This window comes from Marmota flaviventris, chromosome 16, assembly GCF_047511675.1.
Source record: "Marmota flaviventris isolate mMarFla1 chromosome 16, mMarFla1.hap1, whole genome shotgun sequence".
Taxonomy (NCBI): Eukaryota; Metazoa; Chordata; class Mammalia; order Rodentia; family Sciuridae; genus Marmota; species Marmota flaviventris.
This window is the reverse complement of record NC_092513.1, coordinates 52,812,413-52,825,974: the sequence shown is the minus strand read 5'-3', so window position 1 is coordinate 52,825,974 and position 13,562 is coordinate 52,812,413. Positions and strand designations below refer to the sequence as shown.

At 39.8% G+C, this 13,562-nt stretch overlaps 1 protein-coding gene across 2 annotated transcripts in view; it reads left to right on the top strand.

Annotated features, from left to right (window-relative positions):
- Myom1 (myomesin 1) overlaps positions 1-13,018 on the top strand; it is a 135,250-nt gene extending 122,232 nt beyond the window's left edge. For both annotated transcript variants that reach the window (XM_027942916.3, XM_027942915.3), the window contains 5 exons: positions 3,113-3,276; positions 6,077-6,113; positions 6,359-6,381; positions 8,687-8,742; positions 12,257-13,018. In XM_027942916.3, coding sequence (XP_027798717.2) covers positions 3,113-3,276; positions 6,077-6,113; positions 6,359-6,381; positions 8,687-8,742; positions 12,257-12,562 — 586 coding nt within the window. In that variant the 3' untranslated portion in view covers positions 12,563-13,018. The remainder of the gene's footprint in view (positions 1-3,112; positions 3,277-6,076; positions 6,114-6,358; positions 6,382-8,686; positions 8,743-12,256) is intronic.
- The last annotated feature ends 544 nt before the right edge of the window (positions 13,019-13,562 follow it).

Below are 13,562 nucleotides of genomic sequence, written 5' to 3'. Positions count from 1 at the left end.
CCGTACCAAGAGGCTTCTTCTAGAGAGCTCAAGCTTATCGTTGGTGTTCACATGAACTGGCACAGTTGGGCGTTAGCATGTTTCTTGTCCACCCTCGGAAGGCTTTGGAGACCTCAAGATGACTTTGGGGATTTGTGTTTGAACTGGATTGAGCCTGAAGATTCGTCCTAATCCCAGGCTGCCTTTGTGGAGTTACAAAGGGATTGTATTCATGTTCACCTCTAGGATTTCAAGAACCAAAATGGGTTTCTAAATCAAACCAGTCCTCTCCTTCACAAACTTGTCAGGGTTCTTAACCTCTGTGCTTCCTTAAGATATCCTGAGCTGAAAGTGAACAGAGAACAGGCATAGATAATCTTTGGTGGTATAGTCAACTGCAGTCCAATCTTAGGATGCAATGTACCTCCATTCCAAACTACCTAATGTTTTTCAGAACCTCACTAAAAAGTAGGTCCTATGGTATCTCCAGGAGGACACAGATAACAATTGTTTATTCATGTTGTACCTTCAGTGGACATTGACAGTATGCTGGGCACTGTTCCTACTCTTTGGATATATGGGCTATTTCATACCCACACTCTATGGAACAGGTACTCCTTAGAGTGATGTGGACACTCAGGCTCAAGGAGATGACTTAGTCAAGGTCACACAGCAAAGAGGTGGATTGAAGAGGCCTGTGCCCAGGCAGCCTCACTCCAGAGCCTGGTTTATCATGGCATACCCACTACTCACCCTCTGTTCAAATTGCATTAAAAGTCTAGAATGGGATGGTGGTGCTAGGGAGTGGTTGATCAATGGGTACTAAAAGTTACAGTTAGATAAGAAGAAATTCTGTTGTGCTCAGCACAGCAGGGTGACTATAGATAACAATAATAAACTTTACATTTCCAAAAAGCTAGAAGAAAGGATTTTTTAAAGTTTTCACCATAAAGAAATGATAAGTGAAAAAATAGACATGTTTCACCAGATTTAAATATTATATAATAGATACATGTGTCAAAAGAGCATGTCCCTCCATTAACATGCACAATTCCTATGTTTTCATGTACCCATTAAAAAATAAATATAATGTTTTAAAAGTCTAGGGCTGAGGGTAGAGCACTTGTCTCATATACACAGTCTCTAAGTTGTATCCTTAGCACTGAAAAAAAGTCGGATTAAACAATTAACCCAAACTAGGTGGTTTATGTCTACTTTGAAACAGCTTTATTCTTATGTAGACTATTATTTTATTGTTATTATTAATAATCATTTTCAGAATTCTAAAAGATGAGAAGTAGTAAAATTCCAGTAGGAAATGCTTGGGGTTTCATTCATTTTTTCTATTTCTTTCAGAATACATTTTAGGAACATAGTCATTAAGTTAAAATAGATCAAATTCTAGGAAATTCCTCTGTGACATCTAGGACATTCTAATTTATCAGTATGAAGAATGAGAGAAGGAAGATTAGTTGAACCATCCATCAAAGAGCCTTATATCATCTCTAAAAGAATTAGTTGTTCCAAAAAAGAGAACATTTATATTTTTGAGGAAATGGCTATTAGACTAGCAAGGCGTAAACTTCTAACCTTGTTTGGTCTCATTGCTTTACTCACATGAGTTTCTTGTGTATTCATGTGCCTATGAAGGACTCAGGAATCAAGGATTGTCTTAGGTTTTTTTTTTTTTTTTTTTTTAAGTATGTGGCATACTTAAAAAAAATTAAATAGGTTCTAGTCTTGACTTTGCTCCTACTTTCCATTATAGTCTTAGGTAAATGACTTAATTTTATGAATATCAGTTTTCTGTTATATAAAATAGAAGAAATAATACACATTTCATCTGAAGTGCTTAACATACATACAGTTTTGCATGTTAACCAGAAATTAAAGAACAGATTTATCATAACAAAGTAGAGCACAGTCTGTCTTACTCTCTAAGACATGTCTATTGCTCAGGTTAAAATCTGGGGATATAGATGATCAGGTTAAAAATCTGTGGGTACCTTATATTTTATGGCATTTAAATTTTTAATATCTTTAATATTTATATAAGTAGGTATTCTTCAAAGCATGTAATAAAATAATACTAAATATCTGAAAGCTAAATCATTTTTGGTGAAATTTTTTTCTTTTTTAAAGTTAATCTTGTTTATTACAACTATAAACATAGAACACACTTGTCTTAGAAAATACATTTATGAAATCAGATTACAAAGTGAAAAGAATTTATAATACAATATTGTCCATAGTTTTACTAACCAAAAATAGGAACATTTGGAAGGTACTTCCTTCCAATCTTTTCTCTGTGTATAATTGTTACTGTTAAAAAAGTAGTTTTGTATTCTGCCTTTTTTTTCTTATTTTCTTACACTTTTACAAACTCTTGATGAAATTTCTTTTAACAGCCAGAGTGTGTTTACATACTTTTCTCATATTTCATTTATAGCAGTAGCATTTGTCAGATCACAGTACAAAGGGCTATATTTCCTGTTCTTCTCTTACGAGAACACAATGCACGGGTCTGTTTGTGACCTACTGTAGAATGCTGAGAAACTTACAGGGACAGAGCACATGCCTCATTCATTTTGGCAGCCATTCTGCTTTTCATTCACTCTTGGCTCTATTACCAAGTGCATTTTTACATACGTTTTAAATAGCTTTGGAATAACCTATGTTAATAGATGTCAGGCCCAGATGAGCCTCCATGAGTGTTTTTGACTGGCTTATAAAATCCAGTTTATAGCCATTAATCATCTGCATGAAATATGCAACAAAATAATATGTAGTTTGGCCTTTTAGCTTTAAAGATCCCTTTAGTCCTATAAATAAACCCAAGCAAAAACAAAGATATTTATACCACTGAGAGTATTGCTCCTATTTAATAGTCTACCTTGGGCCCTAGACTCATATGGGGCATTAAATAAATGTTCAGACTCTCAGACCCAAAGCATTGGAATCCAAGTATGGTGCTTCAGGCCCATAATTTCTCTGAAGCAGAAGAACAACATACACAGACCCCATGGTTTTTGAAAGTCTATGAGTTTGTTGTAAAGCCTTTAATAAGAGGCAGAGGAAAGAATCAGCTCTGCATGAAAGCAAACAGTAACAATGCTTTCTTTGATTTCAACAGTGGGGCTGGTATTAAGTACACAGACAGAGTTAAGAGCGGGGTCACCGGGGAGCAAATCTGGCTACAAATCAATGAGCCCACTCCAAATGACAAAGGAAAATATGTAATGGAACTCTTTGATGGTAAAACTGGACACCAGAAGACAGTGGATCTTTCTGGACAAGGTAAACCAATATTCTGCAGGTTCAAACTTGCTATAGCCAGTGAATCTTAATGAAAAACAAAGTAATTATGTTTGTGATGTCAAAAGAGGTATGATGTTGGTGATGTCAAAGAACAAAATTTTAACAAGCTAAGTTTAGGATCTAATTGGCTTTTATTAGTGATTCATGAATCAGGCAGCATTCCTATTTACCAAATAGAAAAGTACTCCCCAGATTTATTATACAGCAGTTGGGTTTTATAAGGTAGCATGAGCAAGATCAAGAAAACAGCATAATGCAGGGCTGGGATTGTGGCTCAGTGGTAGAGCACTTGCCTAGAGTGTGCGAAGCCCTGAGTTCAATTCTCAGCACCACATAAAAATAAATAAATAAAACAAAGGTATTGTGACCAACTACAACTAAAAAATGTTTTTTTTTTTAAGAAAATGACATAATGCAAAAAAGCAGATTGATTTATATCAGATTCCTTCAGTTACTTTCTTTATAGGGTTAAAGCAGAGGAGACTTCCTTAGCATGCTGGCTCAGTTTGATTGGGCCTCTTCTGGTTGCTGTAAATCCCAGATTTTAGAAAACTTCCTGTTTTAAAGTTTATTTGATTGCATGGCACCTAGCATAAGTGACTGTACTCTGGTTTGGTCTGGTCTGTTGGGGCCTAGTATAGGAATTCAGCTTAAAACAATGGCCTCCTGTGAATTTTATTAGTTGTGGTTTTGGTAAAGCAGTTTTAGTCAGCCTTTGTGGTAGAAGCAAGAAATTGGTAGGTGGACAATCAGTGAAAAGTAAGGTAGAGACAGTAAACCTGGAGAGAAAGCACAACTCTTGCAGGAAGATGTTTCAAAGAAGGGCAGGTTGACTCCAATCACTTTTATAATAACAAACAATAAAAAGCCATAGTTCACAGTGATTGAAATTTGAGCATATTCATAGAGTCCAAGATACCAGTTGTGCTGGTAGGACTGAAGATGTGGATGAAGAGGAATCACTGACGTACCAAAGTTCTGAAGGATGGACAGGGCGAGACCAAAGGCAGAGGGGAAAGTGTTCACTCTGGAAAGGAGTAAGAGACTCTTCTTCCATAACTAGAGGAATGAACCTGAAGAAGCAAGGGCAAATGTTACAGAAGTAAGATGGAGACTCTGAGTCCCTATGGGCCCATATTTCTTAGTCGTCTGCTGAGAGAATAAGAGATTCTAGAGAGGTGGAGAAGAGAAGAAAGCTATGAGAGATGCATGCAGACAGTTTCCAAAGAGCAAGACCAGAGCTGATGCCCAATTACTAATTAAAATTTTAAAAGTTAAAAGATGCACAATTTTAAGTAAAAATACTCTGTGCCATTTTCCCCCTCCTGGTACTTACTATACTCTTCCTTGTATTCTTTCCTGAAGAAGTAAAATAGTGTAGATGGAATATTCTAAAGGAGGCTGTGGACTGACTACCCCCACCCCCCACCACTTGTTTGTAAAATACAGTCAAAATGTGCAATAACACTTAGTGCTTTGCATCCTCAAAGGGTGGAGTTTGAGAGAGCCACTTTTCAAGCCTGCATTGAAGTTTTATTGTGCTGGATCCCCTGACCCTACCCCACTCACCTACTGTGCCTACACAGATCCACCAAAGTGTTCTCAGGAATAGGAGTTGCTCCTGAGGGACTTGAGCTTTCTGGGCCACACTCTGCCAGCATTACAAACACAAAATGATAGTCAATGTGATCATTTAAAATGCAGCAGTAAAAGAGAAGCAATATGTGGGTGAATATATTTTCAATTTTTTAAAATTTGTTCTTTCTTAATTTGGCCCACCAAAACTTATTTAACTACTTCACCCCCAAATCCTCCTCCAGCCAAACGCTGTGTGTTGTGTGATCGACAAAACATTGCCACTGTCATCACAAATTGGTTCCACTCTGGCCCTTTATTTCTAAGTGTGATATAGTGACCAGGACAAGTCCTATACTCTCAACCTGGCTTTGCCCCCCTTTCCTTCGGGTCTTTGAACAGATGAGAAAAATAAGGATTGACAATCTGAAGCCTAACTTTATATTTATTTTTCCATCTGTAAAATAAGGGTGGGGAACTAGTATAATCTAATTGTTCTGCAGACTTGAAATAATGATTCCCAGATCACAGAGGAGCTCAAAGACCAGGCGAAAAGGATTTCAAAACAAAGCTTCCTTTTTGCTGAAAGTCTTCAGTCAGAATGGCTTACTCCCCCAGCGCAGGAAAAAAAATTTCCTTTGCAGCACTCTAGTTCTCATCTCCTTGTCTGTCTGTCTTTCATCTCAGCTCCATCAGCCTCAGAAACATCGCTTCAGGCGAGCCTTGGCACACACTGTGAAGACTGTAACTCACTGTGTCCTTTTGCCCAAATTGGCCAGAAACACAACATAAAGACATTAAACTGTCTAGCTGGGAGCCTGTGACATTGGAAATGATTTAATAAGCTTTTTTGATGCTCAGGATGCTTAGTAGACAACCAACTTTTATTTGAAATAGGCTTTTAGTCCCATTTTCTCCCTCCAGTGGGGCTAGTCACTGCCCTTCTGCTTAAAGGGTTGAAAGTCTCCCACTGAAGCAAAAGCATCGAAAATCTAGTATTTCATATTTTTTGCCTACAAAGTACTCGCTTGTCTTGTTGAGGGCGTTGAGCTGCCCGGTGAACACACAGGCAGTCAGTCTCATTCAAAGTCAATTTGGCTGGGCTGATCACCGTGACCCTGAGGTGTGAGTTTTAATCAGCCCCTGTGCATCTACATCATGAATTCTGGTGAGAAAATTCTTAACTTTCTTCTTTTTCTTTTAGCATATGATGAAGCCTTTGCTGAGTTCCAGAGGTTGAAGTAAGTCCCCTTTCCTGGCAAATGCCACCTCCATGCAGTAATGTCCCTGGAAACTTATGTACTGTTCACCCATCTGAGAGTTAGAGGCTTTTGTTTCAAGTGCAGTAAAAGCCCTGCTTCCCACTGCTATTTTGAGCAGTGAAATATCTCTGAAGCAGTAAAATGCAGTCAAGCTAGCTACTTAAAGTCCCACTAAAACAAAACTCTTCTTTGTTTCTATGTTTGTTCGTCTCTCTCAACCACAGACAAGCTGCCATTGCCGAGAAAAGTAAGTAACCCCGCCCCCCACCCCAATGTACTCTGGGTGCAGATCTGAAATAGGATTTCATTTTGCTCTCATAAGGACAGATGGAGGAGAGTGAAAGTTATTTCCCCCCCTTCTTCTCCTTTCTTTCTTTCTTTCATTTTTAAATCTTATGTGTTCTACATATGTTTCTATTTTAGTCTTGTGAGTAAGAATGTCTTTGGAAAGAAGGTCTCAGGTTACAATAAAAGAATGTCACCCAGCTCTTGACTTGAGCTATCACCCAAACATCCTGAGAAATCTCTTGGTTGCAAATCACAGAATCGGTTGAGAGTCACTTGCAGACAGAATGCATCAGAAATCATATACAAACACACACACATATACATATACATGTATATATACATTAACAAAAAGAAACATTGTAAATCTGACATCAGGTAAATCACTGTAACTTGTTCCCAACAAGTATTGTATATTTTCCCAAAAGTGCCTATAAGATAAAGCTGCCAAGGAGGCCCTTCTTAAATTTGTTAAACTGATCAAATGAATCACAGCACTTGTGGACACACACCAAACTGTCAAGTTTGCACATTCAGAAATGCATTTGCTGTTACACTTCTGTTAGCTATTTGCTTCACACATAAAGATTTTTAGAACTCCAACAGCCCTGCAGGATCCCTGAAGTCTGACTAATCTGTTTCTTTTTTGGTGTAGGAGACAGAAGTTAAATATTGTCATGGGTTAAAATGGTAGAGTTGATCCTGAGTTGCAATTGAAGGGGACTAGGAGGAATGGGAAGGGAAATCATCCTTCACTTCCCCATGGCACCAGGTTCTCCAGGAGGAACTTTGAACCTTTCAATTGTACTGTTTCCCTCCCCTCCTCTTTCCTTTCCCCTTTCCCAGCTCAGACCCTGCATTTGTAAGGCTGCTGCTAGTGATAAAGGGGCAGAAGCCAGAAAAGGGGCACAAAAGCATGATCAGGGAGTGTCAGAGCAGGAGGGGGCATTATTATATCCCTCCCATTCCTGGATGCACCCAGCAAAGCCCACATCCCCAAGCAGTTTCCTGCCTCTCCAGTCCTTGAACTCCCCTGTGGACAAGCAGCCTGGTCCTCTAGGTCATGTACTCCTAGAGCTCTTCTGCCTCAGAGATTTTATATTTCTATAAGGCATGGGACACTTACTTCAAAATCTTCCACAGAGACCCGATCCATAAAATAGGTAAAGCTTACCCACTCCTAATTGAAGTTAGGGTGGGGACCCAGCTCCCTACCTCAGCCCCCTTCCAGGCCTCCTCTCAGTGCCACCCCTTCCCCCACCCCCACCCAACCCCCCAAAATCCCATGGATACTGTGGAGCAGGTTTGCAAATTTAATATCCATAGGTCAAATGTAAACCCACCCTCCATCTACTCCATACCCAGAGATTGAGGCCCATCCAGCAAGGTGACTGGCCTGATATCACACAGCAAGTCGCTCAGGGAACCAGGTGATGGACTAGGCCCACAGGTGGTACCATGGAATGAGCAGTAGAATGAAGTCAAGTTTCTCTGTGGAGAAGGGAGTTATAGAAATAAGGATCAAGCATCATAGGTTAGTTGAAGTAGGCCTAAAAACACAAGGCTGGCAGCCACTGTGTGTTAGTGACAGAGAGGATGTGTTACAGAAAAGTCCCTTCCCTGGAACTTAGGTATCCAGACCCAGAACATAGGACTTTGCCAGAGGTACCAGCCCCTAACCCATCCAGTACTTATGCCCTCTTCTGAGGGCCTTTACCCTCAGCCAAAGATAGTGGTTTGCACAGAACTGTGAAGAGGTACCAGGAAACAAGAAAAGAAAGCTGTCTGGGGAAGGCCTCAAAGAAAGCCCACGTCTGCATGAGCCTCCAGAGCTGCCCAGCATACGGCCCTTCCATTATGCAAACAGTGCTCAACATAGGGAGATCTATAAAGAGGCCACGCTGGGCTTGGAGGCCATCCATTAAGATTTGTTCTGCCTCCTTGAGCTTAGCCTCACTAAGCTGCAGAAGGACTGGGGCTGAAAATAGCCATGAAAATTGTAGAACCAGTCTTAAAGTGGCAAAGCAATCCCAAGCTGGTAGTTTAGGTACAGCAGCAAGTACCCATGCATGGTCAATATGTAGGTAAAGGATTAAAGTTCAGAACCACTGGATCATTTTCTTATTTGCTTATTAATGAAAGTATAAAATAACCATCAGGAGAGGGAAAACAAAATTGGGGAGATTCATCCCCTGGGATGGTTTTGTGAGTGTAGTCTCTGGCCCTCACAATTGCAGTGATTAACCAGAAAATGCCTATGCTTGCAGATCGTGCCCGGGTGCTGGGCGGTCTCCCTGATGTGGTCACCATCCAGGAGGGCAAGGTGAGTACAAAGCACTCCTGTCTCTGCTCCAAGTACCCCAGACTGTGTCCCATCTTTTAAGATGTACTTATTCCCAGATCCCCATCTTATTGGCATGGTTGTTTATACTTGTCCAAAATAGCTAAATACAGGGTTTAAATATTATCATCATGGGCTGCGGCTGTGGCTCAGAGGTAGACTGCTCACCTAGCACATGTGAGGCCCTATGTTCAATCCTCAGCACCACATAAAAATAAATAAATAAAATAAACGTATTGACAGCTACCACTAAAAATAAATAAATAAATATTTTGAAATTATCATCTTAATATTTTGTAGGCATCAAGATGCAAGTTTGTCTCATGTGGACATAGAGATCATTTAGTATCTCTCTAGAGTCACCCTTTATACTGATGAGAAACTGAAAATATTCAGTCATAACTCTGTGACACATAAAATAGAAGAAAGAAATGACCTCTAACACACAATGGGAAATGGACCATACTGTTACAAAGTGCCTCACCTTTGTAGGGACACGGACTGCTCCAGGCCTTTCTATAGACTTTATTTCTTTTAAAAACTGATTTCTCTCCACCTGATTTTAAATGTTCCTGGCTCCATAATAATCTCTTTGAGAAGCAGTGTTTTGACCTGTATTCACTTCCATCATTCCTGAATCTCATTAAAACAAGTTTAATAGGGCAGCCATAACTGGAGAGATATTTATGGTGGAACAAAACTTTTCCCCACCTCAAAGGGTGGTGAAGACATACAGTGGACACTTGGAACTCAGGTAACAAATCAAAGCATATCAAAATGCGTTAATGAGAGGAGGTTCCAATCAGCTGCATTTCTTCATGGGTAGAAAATGTGATCACAGTTGAATTTAAGCTCGACCATCACAGTGTTGCTTTTGTTCTTAAATCCTCTATTTCATTTCCCTCACCTAATGAGGTTGGACCCACTGGGTAGTGATGAGAGGGAGTGTATATGAAAGCACTTTGTAAATTGTAACTCAAGTCTAAAGTACAGATATGAGTTCCCATAATGCTTAAGGAGTTTGGGAGTTTTTGTTTAAGCTCTAACCCCACATAATCACAATTTCCAATATTATATGCCTGGTCTGCTTGTTTAAGCTTAATGGCAATAAGTTGACTCATATGTTTCTTTCTGAAAAGTATCTGTAGAATAATTCAGTAAGAAATGCCAATTAATTATGGGATAAAAATAGATTTCTTGATCTACCCAGTTTTTACTCCTACAGAAGAGATAATAAGTGATCACAGAAGACCCATTAAAAAGATATTTAGAAGAACATGTTTTTCTTTGTCCCTTGTGATCCCTAGTTCTTTCCTTATGATTTCTGGATTTTTAGTAAGAAACAAATGCAAGAATAGAATTTAAAATGTGAAGCCATCAGGGAAGTGAAAGACCACAATGAAATATCATGACACACCTGCCAGAGTTGCTATAATACAAAATGGTACATAACAACAACAAAATCCAGAGTGGCAATGCTGGTAAGATGTGGAGAAACAGCATCACTTGTACATTGTTGGTAGAAATGTAAACCAAAATTATACAGCTTCTGGAAAACAGTTTGGCAATTTCTGGGAAAAAAATGAATCATGCATTTACTATACAATCTAGCAATTGCACACTGGGCATTTATCCCAGAGAAATGGAAATCTATGTTTATATTTAAAAAAAAAAAAAAAAAAACACCAACAAACTAACCCAGTAGCTCAGGAGGCTGAGGCAGGAGGATTATGAGTTCAAAGCCAGTCTCAGCAACTTAGAGAGGCCCTAAGCAATTTAGCAAGACCCTGTCTCAAAATAAAAATCTAAATCAGGCTGGGGATGTATCTCAGAGGTTAAGCATCCCTGAATTCAATTCCTGGTACCAAAAAAAAAAAAAAAAAATGAAAACAAAAACAGCAACAACAAAAAGTATAATAATGATCATAGCACTTTATAATGTTCCCAAGCTGTAAGTAGTATAGATGACTCTAGGCATGTATATACCATGGCATACTATTCAGCAATAAAGAGGGGCAAACTATTGATAGATGAAACAATTTAGGTGAATCTGTAAGGAATTATGCTGAGTTTAAAAGTCAATCCTGAGGGCTGGCATTGTGGCTCAGTGGTAGAGTGTTCACCTGGCATGTGTGAGGCACTGGGTTCAATCCTTAGCATCACATAAAAATGAACAAATACAATAAGGGTATTGTGTCCATCTACAACTAAAAAAATTTTTAAAAAGTTAATCCTGAAAGATAACATATTGTAGACATTATTTATATATCTATTCTTGCATTTTTTTCTTATTTTTTGAAATGGAAAAATTTTAGAAATGGAAAACAGGTTAGAGGTTTCCAGGAATAAGGAATGCCATTGAGAAGTTGGAGGGCAGTGGTGGGTGTAGTTGTAGTTGTTAAAGGACAACACAGGGGTTCTTATGGCAATGAAATATGCATCTTGACTCTGGTGGTAGATGCAAGGACTTACATAAGTGAGGAATAGAACAAAACTTCCAAACAAATACAAAAGAGTACAGATAAAATCAAGGAAATGGCTGGGCATAGTGGCTTATGCCTGTAATCCCAGCAGTTCAGGAGGCTGAGGCAGAAGGCTCAGTGGTTAATGGCCCCCGGATTCAATCCCCAGTACCAAAAAAATAAAAATAAAATTAAGCAAGATCAATATCAATGTACTGGTTATGATATTGTATGATCTTTTGCAAAATGTCAATTGGGAGAAACTGGGTACACAGGATCTCTATTATTTCCTACAACTGCACATGAATCTACAGTTATTTAATTTTTTTTCAATAAAAAGTAAGGTAGTGTAAAACTGTAGCCTGAATGCCAATTCTTTAGAATAAGAGATTATTTTTTTCCCCAATAAAAAGTAAGGTAGTGTAAGACTGTAGCCTGAGTACCAATTCTTTAAGAGGATTTCAGCACAGATGGGAATATCTTATTTAGGCTAGGTTTTGGTAGAGCACCTCTGCAGTTGTACAGATTAACTGGGGTTTGGGAAGCAAAGTAAAATGAGGAAGATGGAATGTGAAAATAAGTTACATTATCTGGAGCAGCTGTTCCCATTCCGATGCTGGGCTCTGTGACATAAATGAGATGCAAATGTGAGCAGGTGGTGATTGTAGCAATAAGGAGGTTTTGTACTGATACAGAGCCCAGAAGACTACATTCGAGTAAAAGCCATCAATGTGTTTATGAAGAAAAAAGTGGAGGAGACCAGGAATGGAAATAGAACTCCTTTGAGTGTTTTGAAGACAAACATTCCAGAAGCCCAAAAGCCCTGGCCCTACAAAAACCTACTCACGAGTTATTTCAAACTGTCACTCACACAGGTGCTCACACATAATTACTTTAAGCCCCGGTTTGGGGGGGATTTATATTTTGTCTTCCATCTGGTCATTCCAAACTGCCAGCCAGCAAGCAAGATTTTTGAAGTTGGATCATGTATCTGACTTTTATCCACCCCCCAACCTCTAAAACCTGTTTTGCAGGCCCTTAATCTCACTTGCAATGTGTGGGGTGACCCAACTCCAGAGGTCTCCTGGCTGAAGAATGAGAAGTCGCTGGCCTCAGATGACCACTGCAACCTCAGGTTCGAGGCCGGCAAGACTGCCTACTTCACCATCTCAGGTGTGAGCACGGCCGACTCGGGCAAGTACGGGCTGGTGGTGAAGAACAAGTACGGCACCGAGACAAGCGACTTCACGGTCAGCGTGTTCATCCCAGAGGAGGAGGCAAGGAAGGTCGCATTGGAATCCCAGAAAGGCAACCAGAAGTCCTCCCAGAAGTCCAAGTGAATGGAGATTGGGCTGAGGGGTGCAGGGGGTGCCAAGACCAGTTGAGCCGACGGGGCTGCTTGTGTGTGAGTGGTTTGGGTTACAGACAAGGAAGACATCGCAGTCTCCTAATTTGTGCTGGATTAGGGTGGGGGGTGTCAAATCTAATTCATATGTTTAAAAAAGAACCACTAATGATACTTTAATAGTTTTTCATTATCTATAAATTATGAGCTGAGAAAATACCTTGGTAACATATTTATTAGTTTTAAGGAAAAGATCAGAATAATGTTGGAGGGACATTGAATGATGGTCAGAGAGCAAGGGAACGTGTTGTGGGGCAGAGTAGGGATTGGATGAGGTTTTACCAGTAACTTCTTGTGGATTACGATGATACTCCAGCATCCTATCATAATGGACACCAGCTGGTAAGCCATCCGTGTGGTTGGTATGTTGTTACAACAGTGATGTGCATTTCTGTGGGTAGCCTTGTGATCTGGCACCTCCTTGGTATGAATAAACGGCCTCACACCTTTCCTAGTGTTTCTCTAATTCTGTTTTGCTGCTCATTTGGGATTCCTCTGCAGCTCCTTCCTTGACACTTCTCACAGCACATTTTCTGGTGTACACGTTTTAGTTAAAATAGAACCTCCAGAACACGACCAGATAAGCCATCAGAGGTTTGAAATTACAGTTGCTGTGCATCAGGTCATTGACCATATAATCAAGCCAATCCCATGGTTAAGATACCCAAGGAAATTGAATAAAAGGTGTCAGTTCCATGTAATAAAACGGTGTGAGGTACCCAGTGCCAGACTTGGTGACTAAGGGCCCACAGCTAAGAATAAAAGGCACCAAGCACCCTCCAAGCTCAGAGAACTGCCAGCTTTGGGGTGAGGCTCTTTGCCAGGCTTGCTGAAAGGCAGCTCCTAACAGCAGCTTCTTCAGGAAGTTTGGTTCCCATCCCCCTGGTGTGCACACACACACACAGCCCCCCAACTGGAAGAAAATGGTAATAGTG